The 19,543-nt window shown below is 32.8% G+C and overlaps 1 protein-coding gene across 1 annotated transcript in view; it reads left to right on the forward strand.

Moving 5' to 3' along the window:
• Nucleotides 1–18,567, forward strand: part of LOC145243567 (uncharacterized) — a 177,668-nt gene extending 159,101 nt beyond the window's left edge. The window contains exons 8-12 of the mRNA XM_080106549.1: nucleotides 964–1,045; nucleotides 4,216–4,341; nucleotides 9,799–9,945; nucleotides 11,721–11,765; nucleotides 16,790–18,567. Of these exons, the coding sequence (XP_079962675.1) occupies nucleotides 964–1,045; nucleotides 4,216–4,341; nucleotides 9,799–9,945; nucleotides 11,721–11,765; nucleotides 16,790–18,516 (2,127 nt within the window). The 3' untranslated portion in view covers nucleotides 18,517–18,567. The remainder of the gene's footprint in view (nucleotides 1–963; nucleotides 1,046–4,215; nucleotides 4,342–9,798; nucleotides 9,946–11,720; nucleotides 11,766–16,789) is intronic.
• Nucleotides 18,568–19,543: the final 976 nt, after the last annotated feature.

Genomic DNA, 19,543 nt, shown 5'->3' on the forward strand with positions numbered 1-19,543 from the left:
ATTTTCATGAAAAAACCTTCGTGCCAGACACTGCCAAAGGCCTTAAGTATATCAGGGGAATGCCTGATTTATTGAGTGTTAACTGTTCTGCACTTTTACCAAATGTAACAAAGATGTCAGTTTTGATAGGATGTTCTTATCTTTTATTTATAGAAATGTGGTACTGATCGAGAACCTGACCCATGGTCATATCTGCAGTTTCTAGCTGCTTATCGTTAACTGCCAGAAACGCATCCAGAAAAAGCCAATGCGATCATCTGTCAGCAGAGAAAAAAATTATTTTTGTTAATAGAAAAAAAAATAGAACTAATGCTTTTCTTGAAAAATATTTTCGTCATAGTTATTGATTTTTTTTTTCTTTTTTGAAAAGAAGCAATTTTTTTTTTTTTTAAATTTTATTAAAAAATAAAAAATTATGTTTTAATATTTTTCTTGAAAAAAAAATTTCTTTGAGTTTTATCTCGTACTAAAATATTGCTTTTTGAATTTATCTTCTGGCAGAGTTTGAGTCTGCTTTTTCAGGGACATTTTCCAGTTGGTTATCATAAACTGTTGGAAGATACTGATGCAACTGTGGATCAGGTTCTGGATCAGTTCCAAAAAATTGTTTTCATTAATAAGCAAAAACCCCCACCCCCCCAAAAAAAACAATTTTTTGAAGAAAAATATTGTTTTCATTCGTAGTTGTTTCCATCTTTTTAAAAGACTAATTTTAATTTCTCTTGAAACATTTCTTGAAAAAAATAAAAACATTTCAATTTTTTCATATAATTAAACTGACAGCAAGTCTTGTACTAAAGTATTGTTATCATCATTTTTGAATTTATCTTTTGGCAAAGCTTTTGGCAACTTCTCTACCTGCTTCCTGTGATGTTGGGTCCATTTTTGGGTCAGTACCCAAAATGTTAAAAAAAAAAATAATAATTTTGTCTTCAACTAAAATTTCCATGAAAATCTTTTCAGGTGAACGTGATCAGTTTGGCTAGTGAAGTTCAGATTATGAACTCAACTTCTTTTACGATGGGAAGTCCTTTAAAGAGTTTGGGTGAGTTAACATTGTCTTTTTGTAACACATTTTGAATTATTTTGGGTGCTTATTCAAATTGGCACTTATGGCAGCAATTTAAAGTAAAAAAAAAAAAATGCAGAAAAATTTGTATGATGTACATACCGATCACGGAATGAAGATAGAATATTCCAAAAATCATGTAATTTGGTCAAATATTTTTTTATTATTGAAGAAAATTAAATTTCAGTCCGTGCCCAGAAGAAAAAAAAAGTACCAGTGACGGTAAAATCAAGGGCAAACAACCAACTTTCATTTCAATTTTTTTTTTTTTGCTTTGCACAATGTCGGGAAGACAACTGCAACATACAATTTAAAACCAAACAATAATTTATTAACACAACGTGTATTTTTTTTATTTTTCAGAATATAAAATTTACAAATGATGAAAACATTATTTTAGAAAAGTCATTTTTATAAATTAAAAAAAAAATTTGAAAATTAAAATGGCTTCAGCCTTCACTTATTGGCAAAAACTGCGAATTTGTTTTTTTACAAAAATAAAACTAAAACTACTTGATCAATTTTTTTCAACAAATATACAATGTAAAAGTGTTTCTTCATTTTTGTTTATCACCCCAAGTGCCAATCTGAATAAGCACCTTATTTTGTTTTTGTTATTTTTAAAAAAATTTTCTGGCCAAATGTTTAGGACCACAAACCAATCGAGTTGCAATTTAAAAAAAAAAAGAAGTTTTTAATGGGAATTGCTTCAGACAAATATCAATATTCATCAACCATAAAACGCTTTGGATAATCAAATTTCAAATAATTGTATGTCAAAAATAAACACACTTTAAGTTTAAGTTTATATCCTTTCACTTGCTTTAATAAATAATATGTTTGTTTAACATTGTGCATGTGAGTGCGTGGGTTAGGGTTAGCAGCAGCAGCAGTAAATGATGGCTGGCTATGAAGAGATTAGCAGCGGCAGCAGCCAAAAAAAAAAGGGGCATATGCAAATTGGAAAGTGTACATGAGAAAATTCTCACAGAAGAGACGTTGCAAGCCTGTCTTTTATCGTTACTTCCATGGCAAGTGCTCGTCTGAGCTCCAATCTCTGCCCCCCCCCCTTGCCAATCTTTCACGAAAAACACCCGTCTAGCTGAAACCATTGTCAATAATTTTCCCCACTCTTTATTTGTGCCAAAACCAAAGCGTAGATTCCATGAACAAAGCTTCTTTCTTAGAAGTGCACGCCTGTGGAACTCTCTTCCATTTGCCTGTTTCCCACCTGACTACAACTTGGATGTCTTAAAGTCCAACATAAACAAATTCCTGATGAACCGCCCCTTTAAGATACTTTATCAGATCTCCATTACTAACGATTACTACGATATTATCCCATTGATTACTGTACATGCAATAACCCTTATCTCCGAGTGGCTTTCGGGCCTTGATAAGTGGTGACCACCATGTAAAAAAAAAAAAAAAAAAAAAAGAAAAATACACCACATGTGCAGGGGAGCAAAGTACATCATCAAAGAGAACGGTTACATGAGGACGAGAATGCGCTGGCTGTGACCGGCATGCAATTGGAGGATGGAGAAATGTGTGCCAGGTAAAGTGAACATGTGTTAGCGAGAGACTTTTTTAAATGGTGTTGAAATGGGGAAGTAACGATAATAAAAAAAACAAACTTTTGTTTATATAAAAACAAAAAAAAGAAAGAAAAAAAGCAGACCCACATTTCCAGTTTTATGTTTTATTTTTATGAATTACTCAAGTAAAATGTAACGGCCAAGTTACATTTGAAGAGTTTTAAGGAAATTAATGATAAAAATTTTCGTTGATGTCACCCAAAGTCAGATTGTTTTGATTGTTTTTTATTTAATTTTTGAAGTCACTATTATATATTGGGTACACTATAATAATCAATAGAGTTTTGGCTCTAGAATAATAAATATGAAATCTGCATAAATCAAAATATATTTCAGTGTGTGATAAAATTGAGCAACGCCAGGTGACCTGCTAATAATATATATGTGTAATTTTAGGGGTAGGTGGGGGGGGGGTCTGCCCTAATAGTCACCTAAGAGATTGAAGATGATTTCCATTGAAATTTCTCAGAAAGATGTACATCTGAATACACTTTTTTTATTCTCTAACCTTTCTTTCTATTAGGAACACACACACACACACACACACACAAACAGACATTTAGATAGAGATTTATGAATTGCCTTAAATAAGTTTCCAGACTTTTTTGTACAGGTATTTAAAATTTTCATAGACTCTTGAAAATTAAGTATATTATTGGTATACATCTTCTGAGATGACTGGCCAATTTTTATGATTTCAGATTCAAATGAACAGCTACAACAGGAATTGAAATACACCCTACTAAAGCTTAATTGTCACAGCTGGTGAATTTCAAAAATGCAATCTGGATGTGAAGACACTTTAGAAGAACGATATGCAATAAAATTCTGTCTTAAGCTTGAAAAAAATGTCACAGAAACTTATGGAATGCTTCAGACTAATTTTGGACCATCCTCGACAATCAAGCATCAGTTTTTGAGTAGCATAAGAGATTCAAGGCAGGCAGGATGTCTATGAAGAATGGTGAGAGGTGTGGGAGAAGTAAGGAAGTCAGAACACCAGAGTTGATTGGTCAAATAAAGATTTCATGGATAAGGACTGTCATGTTTCTACAGAGACAATAAGTGCACAGTTTGATGTCAGTGTGGGAACTGTCCACACAATTATTTGTGAAGAACTGTAGATGCGGAAAAATTGTGCAAAGTTTGTGCCAAGGGTGGTCAGTCCACAGCTCCAGCTTTGTTACAGTCTTTAAAAATCCAAAGCTATAGATAGAAGGAAAATGGTGAGCAGGAAGGGAGTTCCATAAGTTGCGGTTCTTTTGAAAAAAAAAAAAAAGCTGGTAGAGTAGGAAGCTGTCTTGCAATGAGGTATCAAAACCGTGAATTGATGGTGACCACTGGACCTACAAGTCAAACAAGCTGGAACAAAGGAAGCAGATCAGACAATTCTGAAGAACACCTGCCATAACAGTATTTCTAGACCACCTGCCATAACAGTATTTCTAGAAAAGACTGAGATAAACATTTCCTTCCATGTCTATTTTTCTCTTGTTTTCCGAATTTTCATGATAAAATGTCACAAGAATGAACATTATTTTCTTGTAGGCCGCAGTACTTCAAGCAAAACCTTAACAACAACAACTGCCGCTGTATTGAAGCATAGAATAAGTAGTACCTCTGGTATCGTGAAGACTACCACTTCGGAAACGAGGACAATTAGTCGCCGACAGGGTAAAGTATATATATATATATATTATATTTTTAATTCTGTGTATTTTTTTAAGTTTTTGTTCTTTTTGCAAACGAGTTCATTACAGGGTTCATACCTTTCACTGATAAGCAAACTGGATATCTTTTCACATATGGTTAAAGTGTTCTTGTTTTTAAAATGAATAAACAATATTAGAACTGATTGCAAATTTTCTATAAAAAAAAAATAAAACAATTTACTTAGTTTTGTAGTGATTAATAATACAAATAAAACTAGACTATCTGGATGTACACCATTCATTTCGTATATGTATGTATATATAAATCCCCGAAACAGTGTTTCATGGTGAACAACTGATGATCCCTTAAATTTCATTGGTACTAGAGTGAATCCGAGAGAACAAGTTGATGCAGTGATTGCAGGTTATTAAATAACTGACTAAATAGTTTTCTAACGAATGATAAAAAATAAATTAAACTTCCAAGACATATATATATATATAGAGAGAAAGAGAGAAAATAAAAAGGAACAAACCGTATTATGTGTTCACCAACGTTTCGTCTTTATTTCGAGGAAGTTTGTTCCTTTTTATTTTCTCTATTTTGTCGGAATACTATTTCCATTATTTTCATCATATATATATATATATATATATATATATATATATATATATCCTGATCATTGCCTGTGGAGATGGTTTCTGTGTAGCTTTCTTTCCTATAGGTATATTTAAATATATGACTACTATGCATATATATATATATATATATATATATATAACTACTTAATTTACTCACATAAAATTAATATACGAAAGTATAGATTTATGTGTAAACTTTAAGTATTTACTTCAAAGTGCTCAATACGTAGGTAGAGCTAGTTAGTAGTATATTTATATATAAACTAACATTAAAAAAAACCCCAAAAACACTAACCTAGATTTAAAACAGGTCAAGAAACTAAATATCCAGGATAAATAGAGCACACACAAAGGAACAGGTCAACCAGAGGTCAAATAGGCCTTTGTCTGATAAGTGCATGCTCATTGGCTGATAGGAAGGGCGCGGTTGATACTAGAAAGCTGCTTGGCTAACTAAAATCTCAATAGAAGATGCGCATATAAAAATGACAAACAATCACAGAATTCGCGCATAAGCCTGAAGAGTCCTAGAGTGGATGAAATGCGGAATATTCAGTGTAGCTTAATGGCCATATATATTTTATAACTTACTATATATATATATATATATATATATATATATATATATATATATATATAATGCTAGACTTTTTTAGCCTGTTAAAAACGCGAAAAAGTTATAGCCCATTAATTTAGAATAAATAGTTAAATTTGTGCTTGTTTTGGAAATTAAATACTAATTTCTAATTTTGTATTGAATGGATACCATAATACTTAGTTTGCTGCACCCTATCATAACAAAGATCCATACAAAATTTCAGCTGGATTAACCCAGTAGTTTCCAAGAAAGTGAGTGAATGCGATGTTATGGTGACATATATATATATTTACTATAATAATTATTAAATACCTACAAACACTACTGTTTCATCCTATATATATATGGTTGTATCGATTGGTTTCCTAGATGTAAATCCAATGAAACCCGTGTGATTATTAAAGAGTACTCTATACAGGACAGAGCTGGTATTTAGTCTGTTTATATTTACTGTATAATAAATAAACTATTTATGAGTTGGAACAATTACATCGAGGGCATTGCCAGGGCCGCTGCAAGGAAGGTGGGCTCTCTCTACCGTGCTAGAAAACTACTAACACCTGAAAGTATCCTGTACCTCTATAAGGCAACCATTCGCCCATGTATGGAGTATTGCTGTCATATTTGGGCTGGTGCATCTGCTACTAGTCTCTCGCTCCTTGACAAGGTTCAAAAGAGAATCGCAAATCTGATAGGCCCTGAACTGGCATCTAAGCTTCAGCCTCTGTCCCATCGACGAAACGTTGCATCGCTCTGCCTGTTCTACAAGTATTTTAATGGTGAATGCTCTGACGAACTGCAAGCACTTGTGCCCCCACGATGTGAACACCCTCAACAGACCCGACAGGCTGCAAAATCCTACCCCCACACTGTAGAGATCTCTAGATGTAAAAGATCTTTCTACTCCAGTAGTTTCTTCCCCAGAACCGCTAGACTTTGGAATTCCATTCCAGGTCCCTGCTTCCTCAAATGTACTGACATGCAGAAGTTCAAGTGCAACGTGAACCAACATCTTGCTACCCAAATCCCTACATAGTACCCCAGTAGTTGTTGTCCCTGATAGTAGCCACCTACACCAAAGTGGCAATGTGCCTTGTTTGGGGAAAATGTAATAAAAAAAAAAAATAAAATTAACAAAATTATAAAAATAACACGATTAGTCTTTAGTTGAAATTTTAATAACAAAATAAAAAAAAATTAAATTTTTATTTTATTTGAAATTTTATAAGCAGTATATGTTTATGAAATTATAAAAATAATTTTAATTTTAAAAATAACTTTTTTGAATTTATATAATAAATATATGTTTATAAAAGTATATAAATAAAATTATTGAAATCAAAGTAACAAAAAATTTATAGGCATGAAAGAAAAAAGTGAAGGAACAAGTTTACCTTGTCATTGCTTTTCTTTTTTTTTTTACCCATGTGTCACGGGAGGACATTTTCCTCATAAAAGTATTAAGATATTACATTTTTTTTATAATATTAAAAATGCATAATTACTAGACTATAAAAATGTTCTTTTTGAGTTTCTGGAATGTTCTAAGTTGTGGTGTTCTATTTTGGAGCATTTCTGGAACTTTCCATTTACCAAAACTATAAAAGAATGCTGATAGCGTCAACTAGTTGATTAGTCAATGAGTCATTTCGAGTTACGTCGCTCTAGGTTATCAGACGCTGACTAGATTAAATCTGGCCAATATTTCCTGGGATCCAAATCTGGTCCAAAGGAATCTTGTAAAAAGAATTAATTACAAGCACCCTCAAAGAAAAACTGGACTAATTATAAAGATTTTCTGATTTTCTCTCTGACCAAAGAAATATTGTTATTAATTCTCAATAACTCTTTCTTCTAAACGTAAACTGGACTGAAATAACGTGCTTATCTCCCTTAAATCATTTGTAAATATTTTTTGGGCACTTATACAGTTTAATCAAGACATTAAAAAATGAAAATATCGAAAAAAGGTTATATTGTATGTATCCGTTTTGGACTGAAGATCTCCGAAAAATAATTTTCGCTTAATTTGATCGAGTAGTTTTTTTTTTTTTTTTTTTTTTTTTTTTTTTTACACCGGAAAAACACATTTTTATGAGAGCGCGTTGAAGTCAGCCATTGTGGAAATTTTTAACACGCCAGGGGGAGATAATTCCATTTAAAGTGCCGACACTCCCTCCCCCATCTTTATTACTAGCTTTTCATCCTAAAAGGCGAACCTTTTGCTCGGTATCATAACAAATTGTTTTTTCGGTGTAAAAAAAAAACAAAAAAAAAAACAAAAAAAAAACAACAAAAAAAAACAACAAAAAAAACAAAAAAAAAACAACAAAAAAAACTATGTGATCAAATTGAGTGAATTTTTTTTTCGGAGAACTTCGTCCCATAACGGATACGTACAATATAACCTTTTTTTTTTTTTTTTTTTTTTTTTTGATATTTTCATTTTTTAATGTCTTGATTAAACTGTGAAAGTACCTATTTTTGTTTCTTTGTTTTTATGTACAATAAATGCTCTTTATTTTTCTTTCAACTCCGAGTTTTAATTTTTAATATATGTTGCATGTTTAATACCCCTTAGACTCAAACGCGTAACGCTATGCCAGTTAAAATTACCTGATTATTTATTTTTATTTTTTTAAATAAGATCTTCACAGTTAAATTTTAGAATTTGAAAGCTAATTTAAATCACTTTCTATTTGCTGGCTCAAATGCTTGAAAATTTTCAATTATTAAAAAAATATTTAAATGGCTGAAGAAACTGAAATGTATTATGATGGATTGAATTTAAATAATTTCAATCTTTTGACAAGTAACGATTTGCTAAGAATTAAAAAGCTAGTTTAAATTTTAAAAAAATTAATTTTTTTTTTTTTTTTTTTTTTCCCCCCCCCAAACAAGGCACAGTGCCACTTTGATGTAGGGGGCTACTATCAGGGACATAAGTTGCTGGGATACTATGAAGGGAGTTGAGTAGCAAGATATCTGTTCATAATTACACTTGAACTTCTGCATGTCAGTACAGTTGGGGAAGCAGGAACCCAGAAGGGAGTTCCAAAGTCTAGCGGTTCTGGGGAAGAAACTATTAGAGTAGAAGGCTCTCTTACATCTGGGGATCTTTACTGTGAAGGGGTGGGACTTTGCTGCTTGTTGAGGTTGTTGGGGGTATTTTCGTCGAGGGGGTACAAGGGTTTGTAGTTTGTCATTAAGATATTTGTAAAACAGGCAGAGGGATGCAACATTTTGTTGATGGGACAGAGGTTGATGCTTAGATGACAGTTCAAGACCTATCAGGTTGGCGACTCTATTTTGAACCCTGTCCAGGAGTTGTTACAGAATGGAGAGAGAGAGGTGAGTAAACGTGGAGTGTAGACACGTTTACCAGAACCGAGGGTTAGCTGACCAGATTACGTATGAGTGATGTGGTCAGGTTGGCTAGATCTGTGAGACTGGATTTGGGCTTTGAAGAAGACGGACAGCTTAATAGCTGTTCCCTCCCCTTCACTGGGGGTGGGGGGCGCTGACGTGTTCAAAGCAAGCAAGATTCACTTCCATATTCTGTGTCGACATCTGGAAGGAAAATAAAAAAACTATAAAACCAATTCATCGTCTTGGAGTGATAAATCTTCGTCTAACAGGTACCAGTCTCCTCCAAGAGAAGATGAATTCCAGATGGATCAACATCGACGACACATGAAGTAAGGTATGTCGAAGAAAATGCATGTAACACACACCCACAAAAGCATATGAACAATTAGATATGAACACACACAACCGCATATGAAACTAGACGATCATACACACACGGAATTCTTTTATGACACGCATAATCCCCTTTTATGTTATACACCAAACGTCAATTTGGCGCCCCTCTATGATAACCCTAGTGATAACTTTAATGAGAACACTATGTAACAGAGTGAGAGACTTGTAGCAGATGCACCAGCCCAAATGTGACAACAGTAATCCATACATGAGCAAATGATGGCCTTATAGAGGTACAGGTTTGCAAAATTCTTAAAAGTTTCGACAAACCATAAAGTAAAGTGATTCTATTTTTTTTTTTTTCTTTTTTAAAGAAACCAAAATGCATTGTGGTGCATTTAATTTTGTGATTAAATTCTTTTAAATATAATTAAACAAAAATATAAGAGTTGCTTCCCTTTAACGACAACTGTGTTCATTTCTGATTGGTCAATTTTCATTTTAAATTTCAACTTTTTTTTTTTTTTTGTGCAGATGATGTCAAAATCCAGCCTTCCGACCAAAGTGGCGAATATGAACGCTCACTTAAGATTATGTTGGGCACTGTTTTTGGTGTTGTGGGCAGTGTCACTATTATCATTGTTGTCTTCTGTATGTATCGGAAAAGGAATTACACTTCTGGTAAGTCATACATTTGGTTATTGTCAATTTTCTTTATTTTTTTTTGTTTGGTGCTTGTGCAGTTTAGGTACAAACACTATTACGTACTTGTGTGTTATATCGAAATTAGTAAAATATCCAAAAATTATGAAAAATGATCAAGTAGAAGATCTGCTAGAAATATTTAAAAACAAAAAAACACAGGTTTACCATTTTCTATTTTGAAATGACAGATAATAATTATTTTGTTCCTATTTACAATGCTACCCCACGGGGCAGAGTTAGACACCAGGGTCGTTTTTTAATATGGAGAAAAGGTACAAAAATAAAAATTGTCTCAGTCGTGAAGGCTGTGTCCTTCACTGACAGAGAACAAGAAATTGAAGTGCAGCATCTGAAGAACAGATACTACACTTTGATCTTGTCCTGAAGGCCAAGTGAACTGCAGCTTTCTCTTCAATGTTAACAAACTAGAAGGGACATGCGACGTTGCCCGGGATTGTCATCAAAATCTATTAAATGCCCCATTTTTCAATCGAATTGATTGATTGTCTGCTCTAGTTGGGGACCCATCGCAGTTCCACTGGAAGGAAGCGTAGTGAAAATCCTGAATACATTGTAGTCTACATTGCACTGTAGAGAACTTATTCTTGATTTTATAAAATTATTTTTTAAATATATAATCACTTGAATTAAAGTTTAAATTGCAAAAGTCAAGTATCATCTTCAATTGTGCTCTAAATAGAAATGTTCATTTCAAATGCATCCCTGTCATATCAAACTGTTGATTTTATATGCCTGGCCTGACTGCTTGTGCAATGATAATGGCTTGAATTTGTTTAAAATGCAAAAAGTCAAATATCATGGTGCAATTGTGCTTTAAATAGAACCGTTCATTTTGAATGCACCCCTGTCATATCAAAGAATCTACTGTTGATTTTATATGTTGGGACGTTTGGCTTATGTGATAATAAAACTTCTCTAATCCACTTGTGATGTTAAACTGTATAGTGTATAATTGGTAAAAATCGCCTGATCCTTCTTTCATCGGATTATTTCGATTATTGATATTTATTAAAGTCATTTTGACACTAAACCTTTCTAAAGGCACTGCTAGGCACGTAAAGTATGCTCATGTGAAATTTCATAAAAATCGGTCCAGTCGTTTTCGAGTCCATAGGGAACAAACACGCACACGCACAACATTTGTTTTATAAAAAAGAGATATAAAATCTAATTTATGATAAAATTTTATATTGATAAATTTAATTTTTACTTGTAATTATTTTTCTACTCGACCATTTTTTGTATTTTTTTAAATTTTTGCTAATTTTGGCATAATGCATAAGTATGTAATGCTTTCACGTGAAATTTGCTTTAAATTTAAAATCCTATCTCAAACACAAAATGGTCCAGTGTTTAGTTCGGTGTTTTGAGAGGTCTCAACATTTACCCAGTTGCCGCTTTTGAGATGTCCCGGCATTATTGCCAGGATCGTTGTGCAAATTCTAAAACGTCTTTCAACAGTACGTTGAAATTTATTTGTTTTCTAAATTGGTTGATTGGTTACAAAGTGACTGAACCGCTTCAGTTTTTCGCAAGAAGAAAGATAAGAACCTGCTGATTTCAAATATGCCTTTGGTTTTGACAAGAGATCATTGATAATTGACGCGCTGACAGACACATGAATTGTTTAATGTTTCTTGTAAGAATGCTTTAAATGATAAAAGTCATGAATTCACAGCTGCTTCTAAACTATTTCTATTAAGATTTTAAAAATTTTTTTTTATTTTCAGGATCACATATTGAACATCCGCAATTATCGGATGCCATGATCGAAGGTATGAACCTTTCCAGTGATAGATGTTCATTTTTTTTTTTTCATTTTTTTCTGTATCGATAAATTGGAAACAATTATTCCCATCTATAATAAATAGGGCTAGAACAATAGCATACTCTTTTCATTGTTTTGACTCTCGAGTATATATCCGATATTAATCAACCGAGAACCACATCACTCTACATAAAACATACAAGATATCAATGGATATATATATACATGAGAATGAAAACAAGGAAAAGAATATGCTGTTGTCATAGCCCTAATAATAAAACAGCAAACGAAACACTGGAGATGAGACATTAATCCAAAATGGCTACGCTACCTGCGTGTATCTCATGTATGTTTTGTGTTAATAATTATTCGGTTTAATTACAATTCGTAAATAGCAACAATTTCTCTGCTCCGATTCACTCTCCCAATCACAACATTCTTAGAGATAGTAGCATGATAACTTACTCTCTAATAATTTTCTAGTTTCACTTCCCTAGTCATCACCGGATTATTTCATATTTTATCGTGTAAAATGTATTGAATTATTATCAAGTTTACTGCTCAATCTTTTCCCATGTTAAGAAGGGCTTTTTAAATAGAAAGCCATTCTTAACATGGAAAGATTTTATTAAGCTTGTCGATTAACTTGTACAACTTTTAATTTTTTTTTTTTTTTGGTCAAATTTATTTTTGTTTAATAAAAAGTTTATAACATTTTTTTTTTTTATAAATCTCTAAATTTTTTTTTTTAAATCTCTAAATTTTTTTTTTATAAATCTCTAAAAAAATTTTATAAATCTCTAAATTTTTTTTTATAAATCTCTAAATTTTTTTTTTTTATAAATCTCAATTTTTTTTTATAAATCTCTAAATTTTTTTTTTTTATAAATCTCAATTTTTTTTTATAAATCTCTAAATTTTTTTGTTTTGAATCTCTAAATTTTTTTTTATAAATCTCTAAATTTTTTTTTTTTATAAATCTCAATTTTTTTTTATAAATCTCTAAATTTTTTAATATAAATCTCTAATTTTATTTTATAAATCTCTAAATTTTTTTTTTTTATAAATCTCAATTTTTTTTTATAAATCTCTAAATTTTTTAATATAAATCTCTAATTTTTTTTTATAAATCTCTAAATTTTTTTTTTTTTATAAATCTCAATTTTTTTTTATAAATCTCTAAATTTTTTAATATAAATCTCTAATTTTTTTTTATAAATCTCTAAATTTTTTTTTTTTATAAATCTCTAAATTTTTTTTTATAAATCTCTAAATTTTTTAATATAAATCTCTAATTTTTTTTTATAAATCTCTAAATTTTTTTTTTTTATAAATCTCAATTTTTTTTATAAATCTCTAAATTTTTTAATATAAATCTCTAATTTTTTTTTATAAATCTCTAAATTTTTTTTTTAATACAAATTCAGTCAAGGAACTAAGAATATTTGTTTGATACAAATCCAAAGCAGGGAACTACCCCCACCTCCCACCCAACGCTACTCAAGATCAAAAACTAGCCCACAATAAATGTTAGATGAATAGATTTCGACCCAGAAAACAGAAATTCTTCTCCCTTTGTTAGAAACATTGCTTATGGAGTGTGAGGACTAAAGGACAAAAGGTAATTGAGCTTCCATACCTCAATTGAGTGATGCGAGCGCCTTCTGATGACGTGTTTGAAAGTTTAGCTGTGTTATGCTCAATTACCGGACAAAATAAGTTAAAACGCTTTGTAAAAAAAAAAAAAAATATATAATCATCAATGGCAAGAGTGCAACAAGAAATAATAGAAAATGTTGATCCAAAATGCGTCCTTTTGGTCATTTCTGATTCTGGCGTGCCTCAAGTTTAGTTGATCTCATTTTTCTATTGTTTTCCTTTGAAGAAAATTGTGTAACTGCACTCAGTTAACATATAAACGTCTTAGGTACATTTATTCGTCTAAAATATGGCAAATTTTGTCGCCTAAAAGTAATTTAAAATGGTTGACCATAGTCAAGAACGACCTGAAAGCTCCCTTTTTATTAGCTACTACACCAGTGTGTAAGGCAGGATGCCACCTCTTTCTGAGGATAACTCCACTTACCCTTGATCTCCATTTTATGATGCGGAGGATTAAAGGGGGGGGTATAAAGTACCACGATTTTAGTTTTTAGTATTTGGTATGACTTGATCCAGGATTGAATACTGGTCTCTTGGCCCATTTTCATCTGCTGAAAGTTTAGTTTCTTAAAATAATTTATGATTTCTTTGTGTTATATGTATACTAGCAAGCTTCCTGGCATTGTCCGGTTGTAAAATGCACTTAAATATGTTTCTAATTTATATCTTTTTTTTTTTTTTTTTTTTTTTTTTTTTAAGCAATATGCAAATAAATTAACCTTCATGAAGTCGCTTGCCTATCCATGACTTTAAATTTATATTAAGAAGTTCGTTTTAATTATTTTTAAAAAGAAAAAATAATTTATGATTTCTTTGTGTTATATGTATACTAGCAAGCTTCCTGGCATTGTCCAGTTGTAAAATACACTTAAATATGTTTCTAATTCATGCGTATATATATCTTTTATTTTTTTTTATATGCAAATAAATTAACCTTCATGAAGTCGCTTGCCTATCCATGACATTAAATTTATATTAAGAAGTTCGTTTTAATTATTTTTAAAAAGAAAAAGTAGAAAGTCATATACTATCTACTCTGACTATACAATCCCTGCAGCTACGTATCTAAAAAATGACGCTATTAAATCAAAGTAGGCTTTTAATATCAATGTCAGAACAAGAAAAAAACAAACTTGATTTTATAGGTATATAGATTTTAATCGGAGCAATTTGGTGTATACTCCTGCCAAGAGAAAAAAATGTTTATTTTTTTCCACCATTAAGAATGCTTAAGTTAAAATGACACTAAATCTATGAATATAAAAGCGAAAATGTATGTATGTTCGCTTTTCCCCGATGTCCACGAAAGGCTTCTTTCAAACAAGTGCTGACGAAGGCCAGAGGAAGTTGGCCGAAACGTTGTGCACCAATAAAAAGATAAGATGAGACTAGTAGTCCGAAATAAAATAAAATTAAGTGCTTGCTCGCTTCACAACTTTTTAAAACCTTTTATATCATCTAGAAATTATAATATCTACGAATTATCCACGGAGCTCACCTCTCTATTTAATTTTATTGACTTTCAAACCTTAATTATTCAACATTTCCCGCATCGGCACGCGTTACATTCGCTTTTCGGTATAAAAAAAGCGAACCTCAACTCTAATCACAGGCCCAGAGCCAGTTTGGTCAATGTCGACTTCGTCATATCAGACTCTAGCTTTCATTTCGCTCCCTGTGAGCGGCTTTTTAAAAACAAACAAACCTATTTATTCAAAACTGTCCCGCACAAAATAACCGCTGAATACCTATCGCCGTCACGTCAATCAAAAACGCGCACCTGTTTTTTTTTAAAACACTTTACTTTTTTCCAACTGCGCGTCGTCAATGCTTCGACTTTTTTTCACATACCCTGAAAAACACTGGGGCAACGCCGGGTACCCCTCGCTAGTCGAATATTAATTTGAAGAGGGGCAACATAGAACAGAATCTAATTTTTAATGGAAGTAGAATTAATTTCTGAACTTTTGCAATAAATGAATTGATGCATTTACTTTTGACAGCTGCGTAACCTGTTTTTTTGTTTTTTGTCCTTTAGTCGTCATATTCTATGATTGATGTTTCTGACAAAGGGAGTACAATTGCTGTTTTCTGGGTAGGAATCTAACCATCCAAAAATTTCCATTGGCTGATTTTTGATCTTGTATTTTTTTTTTTTTCAATTTACCTTTTTATATCATGTGGCTTCATGTTTCAAGCGATTTCCACAAAAACAAAAATATCACATATCATTAAGAAGTTGTACAAAATTTAAATCATGAATTGTTTCCAAAATAAATAAAAATATAAAGTTACATATTAAAAATAAAAAAACTAGTCACATATCAAAAGAGAAAGTCACCTATAAAAAAATAACAAAAAAAAATTAGTCACATATCAAAAGAGCAAGTCACCTATAAAAAAAAATAACAAAAAAAAATTAGTCACATATCAAGAGAAAGTCACCTATCAAAAAAAAAAAAAACTAATCACATATCAAGAGAAAATCACCTATCAAAAAAAACCAAAAAAAACTAGTCACATATCAAAGAGAAAGTCACCTATCAAAAAAAAACAAAAAAAAACTAGTCACATATCAAAAGAGAAAGTCACCTATCAAAAAAAAAAAAAAAACGAGTCACATATAAAAAAAACAAAAAAAAAACGAGTCACATATCAAAAAAAAACAAAAAAAAAAACTAGTCACATATCAAAAAAACCCCAAAAAACTAGTCACATATAAAAAAAAACCCCAAAAACTAGTCACATATAAAAAAAACGCACAAAAAACTAGTCACATATAAAAAAACCCCCCAAAAACTAGTCACATATCAAAAAAAAAACACACAAAAAACTAGTCACATATAAAAAAAACCCAAAAAAACTAGTCACATATAAAAAAAACGCACAAAAAACTAGTCACATAAAAAAAACCCCAAAAACTAGTCACATATACCCCCCCCCAAAACAAAAAAAAACTAGTCACATATAAAAAAAAAAACAAAAACTGGTCACATATCCAAAAAAACACACAAAAAACTAGTCACATATAAAAAAAACCCCAAAAAACTAGTCACATATAACCCCCCCCCCCCAAAAAAAAACTGGTCACATATAAAAAAAAAAGTCGTATATCTTCAAAAAGAAAAATTTACATATCCTAATAAAAAAAGTAACAGATCCCCTCCAAAACTAAAAGAAAAAGTTACATATTCTGATAAAAATAGTAATATATCCCCCAAAATTACAAATCACATATCCCCCTCTAAAATAGTGACATATTGCCCCCGCTCAAATAAAAGGTCAATATCATTAAGAAGTTGTAAAAAAACTTGATATCTTAAATTGTTTGCCGAAGCCTCATTTTCTATTTTCATTTTTCTGTTGCAGATTTTGACATGAAGCAGCATTTTCCAAATGTGTTGCTTCTTTACTCGTCCGACTGCGCAGCGCATGAATGTGCCGTCCAAGCGGTTGCTGCATTTCTGATGCAGATTTGCAACTGCAACGTGCACATCGACATGTTCGAAGAAGACGTCATTCAGGGTAAAGGTCTCAACGATTGGCTCCTCGACAATCTCCAAGAGGCCGAATACATCATGGTCCTCTGCTCAGTTGGATCGAGATTGCGGTGCAAGAAGAACATGCAGTTCCGTCAAGATCCGCACCGAACTATCCCGGATTACTTTGCACTTGCAGTTGACTATGTTGCTGAAAATATGCGCATCGAACGATGCAAGGGGATGTCCCTGTCGAAGTTTATTGTGCTTTACTTGGATTATTCTGTGGAAGGAGACATCCCCGCCCAATTGGATCTCGCTCAAAAATTCCAACTGATGCGTGACGTTTCTAACCTAGTGTCTCATCTCCATGGTTTCGGATCGGAACGGTCCAAATTTTCTACATATCCCGGAATTACAGCTAAGAACTATGACAAGTCCGATGTTGGTCTCCGTTTGAAGCTAGCAATCGAAGAAGCTAAGCAGTATTTTAAAGAGAATCCCAGTTGGGTAGAGGATCACCTCGAACCCGTGCCCCGCCCCGTTGGCACAAAGTTCAAACCGAAACACACTCGGCACAGTTCGGGGGAACCGTTATTACTCCCCGAGCACAACATTGAAAAAACTTCAACACAAAAGCATGTGAACCGCCACGCATCGTTTTCACATTACTTTGGCTCTCAGCGAGACGTTCTTCAGTTGGATAACAGAGACGGCAGTGTGCCAGTCACAAATTTAGTCCACTCTCGACTGAACTCCCTCCCCTCATCATTAAACAGTCATGCTACACTAACTCCGTTACCCCTGTCCACACATACGTCGCAAAGTCACGAGAACATATCACAGGGCAAGAAGATGCAGGAACTCGACATGTTCTGTGCAGAGCCCAACATCTCTCTCATGCTCTATTCTCCGATACAACAACAAGAACAGCAGCAGCAGCAACAACCGCATCATCATCATCATCATCATCAACAACAGCATCATCATCATAATAATAAATCACATCTTCAAGAGCAGAGTCCACAATCAGAATCTGAAGAAGGCTTTGAAGTTCAGCGTGGAAAGAGCCGGTCACTACCCGTGGTCAGCAGGGCAAACAAATCGCTGACTGTGCTTGAAGCGGAGGTCCATAAAGAGTGGGACCCTGAAAGCAAACTCTTATCAGGATCGCCGACCCCCGAGGCGGACTCGTCCAGTAACGAAGGTGAACTTGAGTTAGACTTGTTGTCCATCAAAATCCCACCCAACTTCCGACACGTGTTTTACACGCCTAACCAAAACGCTGTAGAGCTACAACCGTGCTTCTGTAGCGACAGCAGCGGGGTTGGCCCTGGCGTTGTATACCGTCCAGCCCACAAGAGGGGTCTGTCGGTGATGGGCATGGGGACTACTACAAATGCTACTACAATGGGGGTCAGCGCGGCAGGAATTCCGTTAGTTGTTCACCATCGAGGCAGTGAAGACAACCGGTCACTTTGCCGACCGTTTCCTACGCTAGAGCCTCTGCCACGGTGCGTGAGCATGGATGATGGATCCACTACGTCGTATGAATCGGTAATGGAGCAAATAATGAACGGTGGACCGAACATGTCGGATGGCTCTTTTGTAGCGTAGTGATGTTTGCGTTTAATTGTTGAATTGGTGAATGTTACATTTTTTTATGGATTTTTTTTTTCTTCCTCCTTCTCTACATTTGTATTTTATCTTTTTATTTTTATTTTTTTTTTATTATTTTATTTTTTTTGTGTCCAATGTTTTAGGGTTTGGGAAGGGATGGATTGTCATTTTTCATTTTAAGAAGAAAAAAAAAAAAAAATTCCACAACAGGGAGATAAAAAAAAAAAAAAAAAAAATGCATATTTTAAAAAGAAAAATTACCAGAAATGTAACTTTTTAAACTTGTCAACCTTTTTCTTTTTTTTTTTAATCTTTTTAATTAACAAATTATCATTTATGAAGGCCAAAGGCCACTCGAGGATAAGGGTTCATTAGAAAGATGGGTTGTCGGTTTAATGAAGACTATCACGAGAGGATTGGAAATGAATGATTAGATTATAGGTTTTGTATTCGAATGTCTTCGATAAGTATCAATAATTGAAATAATCCGATGAAAGAAAGAACAGACGATTTTAATCAAAGTTAACACCTTACACAGCCTAACATCACAAATGCAGAAATTTTATTACCACACAAGCAGAAAGGCTCAACATATAAAATCAACAGTAATCTATTTGATATGACAGAGGCAGGTTCGAATTAATGCTTCTGCTTAAAGCACGATTGAACTATGATACTTAACTTTTTCATTTTAAACATAAATTCACACACAAGCAGTAAGGTCAGGTATATAAAATCAACAGTAGGATCTTTGATATGACAGGGGCGCATTTGAAATGAATGTTTCTGTTTAGAGCACAAGTGGAGTATGATAGTTGACTTTTGTATTTTAGATTTTAATTCAAACCATTGTATATAAAATAATTTTATAAAATTAACAGTAGGTTCTCTACAGTGCAATGTAGACTACAATCTATTGTAGACGAAGTCACTGCGAGGATGCATCTTAAGCTTTTTCCAGGTGCACTGCGATGGGTCCCCAGCTAGAGCAGAAAATCGATTTGATTAAAAAAAAAAATGGGAT

Source organism: Euprymna scolopes, chromosome 22 (genome assembly GCF_053919585.1).
Source record: "Euprymna scolopes isolate OS-2025 chromosome 22, ASM5391958v1, whole genome shotgun sequence".
Taxonomy (NCBI): domain Eukaryota; kingdom Metazoa; phylum Mollusca; class Cephalopoda; order Sepiida; family Sepiolidae; genus Euprymna; species Euprymna scolopes.